At 39.8% G+C, this 13,549-nt stretch overlaps 2 protein-coding genes across 2 annotated transcripts; both read left to right on the top strand.

Annotated features, from left to right (window-relative positions):
- Positions 1 to 407: 407 nt before the first annotated feature.
- On the top strand, positions 408 to 849 carry LOC115768147 (cysteine-rich with EGF-like domain protein 1). Its single transcript, XM_030712645.1, has 2 exons — positions 408 to 491; positions 555 to 849. The coding sequence occupies exons 1-2, from the start codon at positions 416 to 418 to the stop codon at positions 788 to 790; spliced, it is 312 nt and encodes a 103-aa protein (XP_030568505.1). The 5' UTR covers positions 408 to 415; the 3' UTR covers positions 791 to 849.
- Positions 850 to 10,325: 9,476 nt separating this feature from the next.
- On the top strand, positions 10,326 to 11,772 carry LOC115769014 (fibrinogen-like protein A). The gene is made up of 3 exons (XM_030713728.1): positions 10,326 to 10,451; positions 10,507 to 11,453; positions 11,523 to 11,772. Exons 1-3 carry the CDS (start codon positions 10,371 to 10,373, stop codon positions 11,641 to 11,643), a joined length of 1,149 nt encoding a protein of 382 aa, XP_030569588.1. The 5' UTR covers positions 10,326 to 10,370; the 3' UTR covers positions 11,644 to 11,772.
- The last annotated feature ends 1,777 nt before the right edge of the window (positions 11,773 to 13,549 follow it).

The raw sequence follows: 13,549 nt of genomic DNA, 5'->3' as shown, positions 1-13,549 counted from the left end.
GCACTCTTAGGTACATTCATTTTCAACTAAACCAAAAAAATGAGTTTCTCTTTTGCTAGTAAAAACACTTTATTGACATACTGTACGAAAGTTCTTTCTTTTATTTAAGTACATTAATATAAGCTTAACTGCGGAACTAATTGCTAATTGGTTCATTGATAAAAGAACCTGTTTATGAACCGAACCTGAAACGAAAACTTCGAACCACTTCTCTCTTATTTACAGCACATACAAGTTATTGAACTTATTTGTAAACTTATTTCCATCCCAATCTGACGTTAGGTTCTACTATCAATTCGCTGCAGCTTTAACCAATTGAGAATTGCATGGCTCGTTTGTGAAGTTAATTAGTTCCATCAAGCTGTAGCTATGCATATGCATTGCATAGATCTGTTCTGATCTCTCAGCTGTCGTCATGTGCTGTCGGTTTTTACTTCTATTTGCCATTTTCTGTGGCTATCCGAATCTTGGGCTCGGCTCTCCGCAAAATGGTGACTAGTTCGGGTGCTTTTGGGGGCCGCTCAGATACTCTTATTGGCAAACCTTATCTACAGACCAAGGCTACCAAGTTGTGGGCGTGCCGTGTGCCGTCAACGAGGAGGTCAGCTGCATGATCGTCAAGTGTCCGGCGGGTCGCTTTTGTCCGGCGGAGAATTACTGCTACAATCCGCGGTGCGTCTGTCGGCGCGGCTATCGCAGGAGCCATGGCGTCTGTGTCCAGAAACATGTGACGCTCAATCTCGATGCTGAGGCCCTGAACTCAGCCCTGCTCCAAACGCGATTTCGATAATGTCATAATTTGTTCCATTTTTCTGTTTCTTAGCAAATTACATTTTAAACTGATCATAATAATGTTGCGACAAGACATCCGGGTAATATATATAAATTTGGAAGATTTGGGGAAATTCTTAAAACTATTCGAAGTACTTCCATACCCAATAAGGTGCTATATAGTGGCTGTCAGTAAAAAAAGGAATGTTATAAAATCAATATTTCAAAAAGCTTTGAAAATGATTTTAAACCTGATCGAACGGTAAACAAACCGCCAATTTAACACTGTTGCGAGTGGAATTTCCCAAATCGTTGAAACACGTATCTATTATGTTCTTATGTGGAGCTCTGAAAATAAGTTTGAAAAAAACTGAAAAAAACTGCACCAAAAAATCATTGAATCGCATTTCTACCGAAAAAGTTTGGATTTTGCGAAAAATGTGAAACACGTCTCAAATGATTTTTCATATAGATGCTTGAAAATGAATTTGAGCGCGAAACGTCTATGACATCCATTTTCACCAAGGTGGAATCAATTTTTGGAAAAGTGGGAAATGCCTCTGAAATGAATTTGAGCAAAGAACTTTGAAATTGAGTTTGAGGCCAATCGGATGGTAAACAAAGAAGTTTCATGCAAACGATTTTCGCAATTTTTGGAATTTCCCGAAACGCCGTCAGTCAGTCAATTTCTCAGTCAGGACAAACAGTTTTTACTCAGCTTGAATTTAATTCTAACGCTTATTTTAACTCTCAATTACCAAAACAGCTCCAACGAGCTGTATAATTAAGATATTTTCAGAAATGGGATTGTTTTCAAATGGATCTTTATATGGTCGCTCGGAAGTTTGATTGCCCGGAAATAGGAAATGAAAAGAATAAATAGAAAATGTCTCTAGTTCGGTTCTCGATTCGAAATAGCACCCTCTCTTGAGGTTCAATGCGTAAAACGAGCCCAAATTTGCACTCAATTCGCTTTTATTAGATATGCTTAAAGTTCAAGTAAAACAACTTAATTCTTAATTAAAAAATAAAAATCCCTAAATATTTTCATAAACAAGATGCGGGCTAAATTAAATTTCTGTCCAAAAATGGCATCTATCAACGTGAACAAAGTTGTGCATAGTTTGGAACGAAATCTGCCTCAAAAGTTCGCTTTTGTTCGGGTTTCGACAACTAGTTTGGTTTAACTATAGTAAAACCCTGAACCCCTTTTATTCCAACACCAAATAAATTAATAAAAAAGGTTTCCTTGGCAGGGCTCGAACTCGCGACAGACCGCCCCACTTGTTATGCCTCTACTCAGCAGCCACACCAACAACTAAGTACTTTTGATAAAAAAGGAACTAAAATAACATTGCAAAAAAAAGATGAAATTACCATGCTATTCGAATGCGAAGCAGACGCGCATGAATGTGTGTGTGTACATGTATACAGAATCGATAAAAATCGATATCGATATCCTGTTTTTTGGGCAATTTTGGTAAATAATAAGAGCTAGAGTCACCAAACTTGACATATAGCTTCTAAAATAGAATATATATATATGCATTTGATGTTGGAAGAAGAGGGTTCAGGGTATCGCCTAATCGGGAGCTCCCGACTAGAACCTCTTACTTGTTTTTTTTTTACATTTTTTTACAACATAAATTGATAAGATATAAAATCAGAACTGGGTCAAGCGAACAGTATAAGGCCATGTACCGTTAATCAACCACCAAAATGTGCCTCCAACTGGCCGTCAGATTGTGTGTGCGTGTGTGTGTGCGTGTGTGTGGCAAGAGCCGGAGTCAGTGAGTCCACATGAGGGCACACAAGCAAATGCCGCCGGATTTGCATGCATACGAGAATGCAGGCAAAGTCAAGCGCAGACAAGGATGAGGCAGCAGGAACCGGAGCAGAAGGAGCAGGTGGAGATCTGCCAGCCGCATCGGTGGCAACAACAAAGATGCTGCCGCTGCTGACACTGAAATAACCGCACGCAAGGCCAATCCACGAAACCAGGCCACGCACACAATTCAACCCGGAGGGCGACGCGACAACAAACTCCGTCCGTGCCACAAAGCAGTGCACCCATGCTGCTGCACCCGGCTGCTGCTCCTGCTCCTGCTCCTGCATCTAGCGCCGTGCACCATGCAAAGCTGAGGTAAATGCACTTGGAATGTGGACTGTGCCGGGTGACGGGTGACGGGATTGGCGGGCCGGGGCTCATTGCAATCGGCATTGAGCAAGAACCAAGAGCGCACGACTTTGACTCATCCGGAGAGCGCGACAGCAGCTCTGCGCCTGCAGAGCAGGGAATGGGTGTGCAGCTCTCCTGTACACATCTGTGTATGTATATATATGTGTGTGTTTGTGTGTGTGTGTGGGGTGCATTGCGTCATCATCGTTGACGTCGTCGTCGTCGTCGTGAGCAGCGAACAAGTCGCGCCCGCGCCGCGGGCTGGTCAACGGGCTCCGGAACTGGTTGCGAATGTGTTACAAGTGGATGACGCTTGCAGCAAGTGTTGTCAAGAGGTGGTGGGCGTGGCATAGGGAGTGGTTCGGGTGCAGCTGCCGTCATTTGGCAAAAGACGAACGAGGCTGAGTGCAAGTCTCGCGCCCATTGCGTTGTTTATCCCGGCTCTGTGTGCTCCGGTGTATGGCAATGGCATGAAAGTGAAACTCCGCCAAACGGCCAGGCGCAGGCTGAAACCGAAATGCCAATGGTCGTTGCCGTTGCCGTTGCCGTATCCGTGGCCGTGGCCGTGGTCGTGGCCATGACCCGTGTCTGCGATATGCACTCCGGCACACTTAAACACGCACACACACACACATACACAGACTCGCATCGGGAGGTTTGTTAGCAACCAGAAACGCGGTCATCGGTCTGGCAATCGGGGCGTATGCGTAATGTGCGTAATATGCACACGCATTGCAATCACAATAATAATAATATATGATTTATAATGAGTACTATGAGTAGTATGAGTATGAGTATGAGTACTATGAGTACTATGAGTATTATGAGTACTATGAGTACTATGAGTATTATGAGTATTATGAGTATTATGAGTACTATGAGTATTATGAGTATTATGAGTACTATGAGTATTATGAGTATGAGTACTATAAGTATGAGTACTATGAGTATTCAATGTGTCTTTCAAAATCATTAAATTTCATCTGTTTATACTCTTATTGATAATTGGCATACGAATATTTTGTTATTGGTTTGATTTTTGTAAATAATTTAATATATAGCATTTTTGGGCTAGTTGCTAGTGAATTAGTTTATAATTAAGTGATGATAAATGAAAGTGATTTTGCAAAAAGAAACCGAATCAAACTCAATGCAATTTATTGTTCAATTCCCTTGAAATAGTTTGTTATAAAAGTTAAGTCTAAATTATGACGTTAATGCACACACGAATCGTGACGCAAAGTTTCCTTATTAATTAAATTCCTCTTTAGTTTACACAAATTTCTATCTTTGAGAACATGAAAACACAGATTAAATGCCTTTAAGTAATCTTTGAAGAGATAACGTGAACAAATTCAAATTCCTTAAAATTAAAATAAAAAATTGGTTTCTTTTAAACTTATCCTGAAAATAACCGTAAAATCTTTTGACTAAAATTCTTAATCAACTTCTTGAAAGTTGCAAGTAATTGAATTTTTACAAAATAAATAAATCTTTATAGATCAATCAGTCAATCGAACAATCAATCAAACCGTCATTCAATCAGATCAATCAATCAAAATCTCAGAAATAAAACAACTTACTTTGAAACCTTTGTAAAAAACTAACATATTTTAGGGACATTCTCTGCTGTAAAATAAATTTCCGATTGTGATATCTGTTTTCTTAATTATAATATTATGGTTTATAACGGTATATTTCAGGAACAGCTCTTGAAAAAGTTAGAAAACTACGAGAAAACCGATTTTTACTTTTGAGACAGTTCTTATATTTAATTTCGAACTAACGAATGTTACATTTAACTTGATTTGCTTAAAGACGACTCACTTGTTTCTAAAGACGCGAGGATTGGGATTAATTGAACAGGCCTATAAAAATCGCTGGATAGCTTCCAAGTTCCATTAGATATAGTTGACTGAACTGTTGACTCGGTCGCCGAAATTGAAATTCGCCGCGTGAAAGTAAAAACGCGACGTATGGCCGGATGCAACACAAATGCTCACACACAAATGCCGCGAAATGACGTAGTGTCGATGCTGACGTTATAACGTAAACTGATTTAAAGTGCGTCCGTTAATGGCTAGCAATGCAAACTGAACCGGCCGGCGTATTGGGCCGATGACCGGGCGCCTAAAATTGTGTAGAGTTTGGAGTTACGATGACGAGGCTGCAAACGTTGATGGGTTAGAGGGGGGCAACGGTATAGGCACGGGGCGGATGCTATACACGGCTGCCTAAATGTGTTTTGTCAAAAGGCAAGCCAAACTCTTTAAAATGCCCGTTGCCAACGCACACACATACAAACACACACACACACACACACACGCACGCACACACACACACATACGCAGACAGACGCCGTTGACAGTCACGCACTATGCTGGCAAGTGCGAATCCTCGCTTTCGCTTTTGTGTTTGTTGTCTCGTTTACTTAGGGCTCGGCTCACTTCGTATCGGCTACTCTCTTCGCAACGAGCTCGCTCTTTGCCTTTCTCTCTCTGTCTCTCTCTCTCTCTCTCTGTCGCTCTTCCTTGCCGTTACACAGACTCTCAGTTTTGCAAGTCTGTTTTGTGCATTGGCTGGCTTGCTGGCAATTTTCAGCGCGCGCCGGCAATGCAACAGTTTTTTTCACAATAGATTTTTATTAGCTATTTGTTGTGTGTATCCAAATCTAGCAAACTCATTAAAGCAACTGCATGTGCGTGTGTGTGTGTGTGAAATTGAATGTTTTCTCTATGTGTGTGTGTGTGTGTGTGTGTGTGTGTGTTAGGGATGAGCGTGTTCAAACATGGCGCCAACATTTAGCAAATGCATAGAGTAGTGAGGGGCAGGGGAGCTGCACGGATTTTATGGTGCTTATGTAAGTACTTTTATAGTACATAGTACATACATATATAAACATGAGCATATATGTACATACATAAGTACTTACGTTTACATACACCTAACCAAGCCGCACACATGTATGTGATTAAATTTAAAAATTGATTTATTTTTAGTTTGCATATTTTCATTTGTACAGGAAAATGTTTTTATTTTGAAGACTTAATACGAATTTGTCTTGGAAATTTGTATGCAAAATATCTTTTCAATTAAGTGTTGCTTTTTTCTTAGAACCAGAGATTTCTGATTTGCTTGACTATTGAAACTTTTCTTTTTTTTCTGACTAAAATCTAAGATTTTCCTTTTCTCGGAGCTTTATTTTTCCAGTCTCTTCATCCCAAAAGCTTTAGCTTTCTCTTTTCACATTTATTTAAACGAAGTCTTTAACTTAATATGGGTTCATACAGTTTTCTTTTGTTCTAGATTTAGATTTTCTTTTAGTTTAGCGAAATCTTATTTATCAAAGTTTCTCTGGAATTTAGAAACCCCGAGAAGAGAAGAAGTCTGAGTAGGTAACATTTCCATTGAAAACTAACTAACGAATATGTGTGTGAAAAACACGGCTCAATTCTTTAGCAACATGTGTCTTCTTAAAGAGTATTGGGTGCATGCCCTCTGTTGAGTATTTGTGCCAAGTGCAATGGCAAATGCAAAAATGGAACAACAAACGGGGCAACAAAACTGCAGCTGACGTTGGCACAAAATCTAAACAAGCCCAAGCACGAGAACAACGCCCCATCCCACGCCCACGCCCCTGGCGCTGGCCAAGGTCGAAACGAACGAGTCCCAAAAAAAAAAAAAAAACGCCCACAAACGGACCCCATTCGCCGCCTGCAAAAATGGGCACCGAAAACTAACCGAAAAACTAAAAGTGACTCTCAACATGGCCAGACGGGCCAGACGGACAGACGGGGTTGAGGGGGCATCCGAGTTTCGGTGCAGGCAGGCAAAGGATGCAGTCAGTCAGACTGCGCCGAAAATTCATTCATAAAATTCTAAAACGCGCTAAAATCTAAAATTCTAAACAAACGGCCCATACGTTGGGGGGCTACGATACACGGCGCACCGATAGATATGCAATGTGTGTGCCCAACTATAATGTCTATGTGTGCGTGTGTGTGCGTGTGTACCTCTGCCTGCACTGCTGTGTGTGTGTGTGTGTGTGTGTTGGTGCGCGTAAAAAATCACCCAGTTTTGGGCGAAACTAGTCGCTAGAAATAAAGAAAGCCAGCCAAAAACTGTGCTACTTGTTACTTTCGTAGCGCTATGCAACACTGCAACTAACGGTAAATGCATTCTGATGTTTTGCACACAACTGTACAGCATAGCAATGTTATGATTATTTTTAGCTGGCAAATCCAACTAAGAAGCGACAGAAAAAAATGCCTCTATGTGTAGAGCAATATATATATATATATATATGTATATTAAAAAGGATGTGCACATAAAAAATAATTCTATATTCTATAAATACATAGCATATATATATATATAAATATGTGAATTTGTATGTGAAAGTTTGTGTGTGGCACCCTAAGGCCTAGGCCAAAGCTCTCTTTTTGTGTGAGAGAGCGCAAAATGCAGCTATGCGTTTTTCTGCATGCACTTGATGCAAGTGTGCGTGCGTGTGTGTGTGTGTGTGTGTGCAACTACAGCAGCAGCAGGAAATTGCAACAAACTCTACACAGCACAGCACAAGGAGCACAAGGAGCACTCGGGCCAAAACAAAATGCAATCAAATGGCAAAAATGTTGCTAGACTGCAATGCAACTAAAAACAAAGTGCTGCATGCATGCATGCGTGTGTGTGTGTGTATGTGTGTGTGTGTGTGTGTGGGGGGGGGGGGGGGGGGTGGAATGTGTGGCAAGTTGGGCCAGACAGTTGCTGTGTTGCATAAAACAGCGCAAAAACATGAAAGCATTTTAGTTGCATTTTCTATATAACAAATTTCAGCACATGCTGTCCGTGTGTGTGTCTGCGTGTGTGTGTGTGTGTGTGTGTGTGTGTGTGTGCATGAATAATCCATGTAGTATATAGAAATTGCATCCCTTAGCTGCAACCGAATAAAATGTGCATAAAATAAATTTCATTTCATTTAAAATAAATAAAACCTCTCGAAAATGTAAACCTGCACCCCCTCCCCTCCCCCTCCCTCCACCCAAAAACAAGCTTCTAGACAAACTGCAGTTGCGCTGGAAAATATCTGCAGAGCTTATAAACTGCATTGTGGCAGCTGTCCCCGCCCCCGCCCCGACAACAACCCCTCCCTGCTTGCAGCAACTCCAATTTCCATTAGAAGCGACTCCTCAAATGCTCAAAACGTATGCATTTTAATTGATTGCCCGGCTGCTTTGTTTCTTGTGTCTGCCTAAATTGCTGGTAATTTATTTATCTCAGAAATATCATCAATTTCCCAGCTTTAAGATGCCCACTTAAAGTGTCTCAAGTTGCCTTTAAGCCCAGACTTGGTTGGACCAACCCAAACTCAAACCCAGATTAGATAAACAAAACCATCTTTGTTTGTCCTGACTGACTGACTGACAGACTGACAGACTGACTGACTGACTGACTGACTGACTGACTGACTGACTGATTGGTGATCAACGCACAGCCCAAACCGTAGGAGCTAGAGAGCAGAAAATTTCACTGTAGCTACCTTATGTGATGAAGGTGCACGTTAAGACGGGATTTCGGGAAATTCCACCCGCAAGTGTGGAAAAATCGCGAAAAACGTTTGAATGAAACTTTTTTGTATACCATCCGATCGGCCTCAAACTCAATTTCAAAGATCTTTGTTCAAATTCACTTCAGGGGCATTTCACACTTTTCCAAAAATGTATTCCTCCTGGGTGGAAATGGAGGTCAAAGATTTGGTGGATGTCGTTTCGCGCTCAAATTCATTTTCAAGGATCTATATGAAAAATCATTTGAGACGTGTTTCACATTTTTCGCAAAATCCAAACTTCTTCGGTAGAAATGCGATTCAGTGATTTTTTAGTTTGCTTCAAACTTATTTATATTTTCGGAGTTCTACATAAGAACTTAATGAATACGTGTTTCAACGATTTGGGAAATTCCACCCGCAACAGTGGTAAATTGGCGGAAAACGTTTGTATGAAAGTTGTTTGTTTACCGTCCGATCAGTTTCAAAATGATTTTCAAAGCTTTTTGAGAACATTGATTTTATAACATAAGTGCCACGGGCAAGGTCCGCTATATATATATATGTATATATGTATTTCATATGCGCATATTTATAAAGATCGGACAATTATGTAATGTTGGGGACGAAGTAACACAGACGGTACACAAAGTTCTCAGTTTATGTGAGTCTCTGTATGAGTGTGTAAAAGAAAGCTTGAATGTTTCGTACAGCAGCTCGGCACTGTGCTTAGAGTATCCCTTAGTCGGGCACTCTCGAACTGTTTGTGCAATGTATGTAACAGGCAGAAGGATACACCTCCGACCCCACAAACTATCTATGTTATATTTTAGATCAGCATCAATAGCCGAGTCGAGCTAACCTTGTTCTTAAGTAAGGAGTAAATGTAATCTTAATTTGCTAAAAGAGAAAGAAAGGAGTTATTAATGAAATAAAGAAATTTGTGCAAGTTACGTAGAGCTTGTAGTCAGGATAAAGAGATAGTGATAGGGAATAGGGAGTCCCTACTCATAGCTGGGAATGGTTAGAGAGTTCCCGAAGGTATCCTGAAGACAAAGGTTTTATTAGGGGCAAAGAAAGTTCGGCGGAGAAAACGTGATACAAACTGTAAAGGGGCTATAACTCCTGGCAGGTCTAGAGAGAGAGAGAGAGAGAGAGAGAGAGAGAGAGAGAGAGAGAGAGAGAGAGAGAGAGAGAGATCCCAGTTGAGAGTGATTAATGTGTTTTTATATGAATTTACGCTAATGTGAAGCAAGTCTCAAATAATTATTGATTCTTGGAAATGAATTTGAGCGCGAAACGTCACCCACCAAAAGTTTGAGCCCCATTTCCACCAAGGAGGAATGCATTTTTCGAAAAGCGTGAAACACCCCTGAAGTGAATTTGAACAAAGATTTTTGAAAATCAGTTTGAAGCCAATTTGTACAACACAAATTTATTTACTTAGCAATCTAATCTACTGTTTCGTTCATGTTCGCTCTAATATTATTTATTTCCGATTTAGCTAATTCATATTATCTTTATAATCCTTATATATTCTTGATCAGATATATGTTTTGCTTTTGGAATTTCGTCTTGGCTCGAAACTTATTTGAAGTCTCGTAAACAGAGCTGATAACGAGAAGCAGCCAAATCAAATAAACTTTCCTATTTGCAATCTATCAACAGTTCAATAAAGGTCAAATAAGGCCTGATGCATGCCCTTTGTTTATTTATGTTGAGTTCCCGATCTACTAATAATCGCTTAAAATCGGCAAAATATTGAACACACAAGCTTCCGAATGATTTCCGTATTTTAGTCTTTTTTCGTCCGTTCTGGGGCTGAGTGCAGTTGAGATTCGCATTTCGCAGTTCCAAAATCAAAGTGCTATCAAAATGAAATGTCTTATAATTATATATATTATCTTTATAAGCCTAATACTGATCGTAGCTGAATTAGAGGCTAACGAAAATGAGGTAAAGGACAGATTATTTATCAATGCAGAATATAATTCATACCCCTTTTTATTAGTCTTGTGTGGCAACCAGAATAGCAGAGGAACAATGTGGAGAGCACACCTATAAGGCTGTGAGACCTTTGTTAAAGTATATTCATCAGATGAAGCAGCAAATCGAAAACAATAACAATAAAATTGAAGGCAAAGACAAAGAAATCAAGCAACTGCAGGAGGAACTTAATCAAAATAATAAACAGGTCATCGAGGAACTGAGAGCTCAGAACGAATTCTACAAGCAGAGTATCAAAGAGCTAACGAACAATGTCTTGTCAATAAAAGAGGAAATATGTAAGCCCAATTCCAATTCCTTGAGAATCCAGGACTATGAAGAGCAGCTGAAGAAACAAAAGAAGTCAATTGATCAACAGGCCCAACAAATATCCAAACTCAAAAACGAAAGTAACCTTTGCGAAAAGAAGCGTAAAAGCTGCGAAGAGAAGCCCGTTTACGGTGAATGCACCGACTTTGCTGATGCTCCGGGTATTCATAAGATTACTCCGGATCAAGAAGCTTCTTTCGATGTACTTTGTGACAGTGCGACAGCAGGTCCTGGCTGGACGGTTATCCAGCAGCGAATCAACGGCAAGGAGGATTTCTACAGGAATTGGACCACATACCGTGAAGGCTTTGGTTCCTTTGACGGTGACTTCTTCCTCGGTCTGGAGAAGATTCATCGCTTGACGCGTGCCCAGCCTCATGAGCTCTACATACATATGGCGGGATTTGATGGTAACATCAGATACAGAAGATACGATCAATTTGCCATATCTGGCGAGAAGGACCAATACAGATTGATCACCTTGGGTAATTCTGAAGGCAGTGCAGAATATGATAACTTGATATATCACAAAAATCAGAAATTCAGCACATTCGATCGTGACAATGACAATTGGGAGTCTGTCAACTGCGCAAGCCGAGAATATTGTGCAGGTGGCTGGTGGTACGATGTTTGTGGAACCAGGTATTGATCGTCAGAGCTTGATCAAAACAATTAATATGCAATTAAATTGTATATTGTTTTCGTTTTTAGCAATTTAAATGGCAAGTACTATGATCATGAGAAGTACACGACTGATGCCATATATTGGGGTTTCGGCGACTTCTTGAAGACAGTCAAAATGCTTATTCGCCCCAAAAGCAAGGGAAAATAAAACGAAATAAATAACAAATTATACATTAATTGTAAAGAAGCTTTAACTAATTAAAATTCCACTAAAGTAGCATTCGATCTTAAAACAAACTCCTTTATTTACGTTTATATAAAGTTGGATTCAAAATAAAAAAACAAGTAAGAGGTTCTGGTCGGGAGCTCCCGACTAGGGGATACCCTGAACCCTCTTCTTCCAACATCTAGCTCTTATTATTTACCAAAATTGCCCCAAATAAAACAGGATAACGATATCGTTTTTATCGATTGCTTGGAAACGGAATAAGTTATCGGTTATCGGAAACAAACTCGATCTGTGCAGGCACTAGGAACACGTACATCTAAAATTTCAAGTCTCTAGCTCTTATAGGTTCTGAGATCCTTGCGTTCATACATTCGGACAGACGGACATGGCTAGATCGACTCGGCTATCGATGCTGATCAAGAATATATATACTTTATGGGGTCGGAGAAGCTTCCTTCTGCCTGTTACATACATTTGCATTTTGCACAAATACAATATACCCTTATACTCATTTTTAATGGGTTCAGGGTATAAAAATCGATGGGAGTCCTTGAAGTTGTTGTCGTTGCCTAGAGAAACCAAAACTAAAGAACTTTCCATGTTTAAGAGATTCAAGCAAATTAGTTGAACAGAAGGAAATATGGATTCAACAAATGTAAAAGTTACATTAACAATCTGAGTCCATCTCTTAGTCGGATACTCTTACTTAACTATAAAATATACATAATTATTATGCATATTCAACTACATACATGAACAATTTCTGTGCATCTGTGTATGAATTGGCGCCAGAAAAAAAGTGAATGAAATTTGAAGGTGAATGGTCCCTTTTTTTAGGAATCCCTTCGAGTCTTTGAAAAGAGGCAAAATTGGTATTTTATAAAAGTTTTATTGAAAATCATCTAAAATACCATAAACTACTTTCATATGAATTTCAATACAAGAAATCAATGGCATCTGTGGGCTTTGCCCGAGACAGAACATATTAAGGGTCTACTTCAGGCACACGACTCTCAACTGTTAATGATGTATCTAATATGGTTAGAGTAGGCTTTTTTATACCCTGAACCCATTGGAAATGGTTAAAAAGGGTATATTGTATTTGTGCAAAATGCAAATGTGTGTGACAGGCAGAAGGAAGCATCTCCGACCCCATAAAGTATATATATTCTTGATCAGCATCAATAGCCGAGTCGATAAAGACATGTCCATCCGTCCGTCCGTCCGTCCGTCCGTATCTATGAACTGAAGGATCTCTGTACCTATAAGAGCTTGAGGCTTGAAATTTGGAACTTAGGTCTTCGTAGTGCCCGCCAAGTACGAGTTTATCGATATCGATATGGAAATCGTGTGTTTTGAGGAAAATTGTTTAGATTTTTAGAGCTAGCGTCACAAAACTTGACATATAGCTTCAAGAATACTATAAACAAGTCAAACATCTTTCGTTTTGAGACAATGCGATTTTTGTATAGCACAATGAGATATATTATTCAATATTTCAACAAGATTGGTTTGGAAACCGAAAACTTATTGCGTAAATTCTAAGAATTTCTGCGAATTCATTGTATTCTGCGCCGCGAGCTGCATTTGGTATTGGTAGAAGAGGATGCAGGGTATACCCTAGTCGAGAACTCCCGACTTGTTTCTAATACAATCTAATGTCTGGCCTAATACTACTAATGGATAAAGCAAAATAAAGGCAAGCAAAATGAATGCTGCATTAAATTTGAGCCAAGTTTGCGCCCATTTATGAAACGAGTCGAAAGCAGAACCGTTAATGCAACAGTTAATGCATTTGCTTTTGCCTTGTGGCAGCAACAGAACGTGTTGCTGCAACACAATAAACACACGCAGCTCGCCATGTGGCATAATCAGACTCGGAAGA

Source organism: Drosophila novamexicana, unplaced genomic scaffold, assembly GCF_003285875.2.
Source record: "Drosophila novamexicana strain 15010-1031.04,08,12 unplaced genomic scaffold, DnovRS2.1 tig00000009-arrow-pilon, whole genome shotgun sequence".
NCBI lineage: Eukaryota > Metazoa > Arthropoda > Insecta > Diptera > Drosophilidae > Drosophila > Drosophila novamexicana.
The sequence above is the reverse complement of the archived record's forward strand: the minus strand, read 5'-3'. Positions and strand labels throughout refer to the sequence as shown.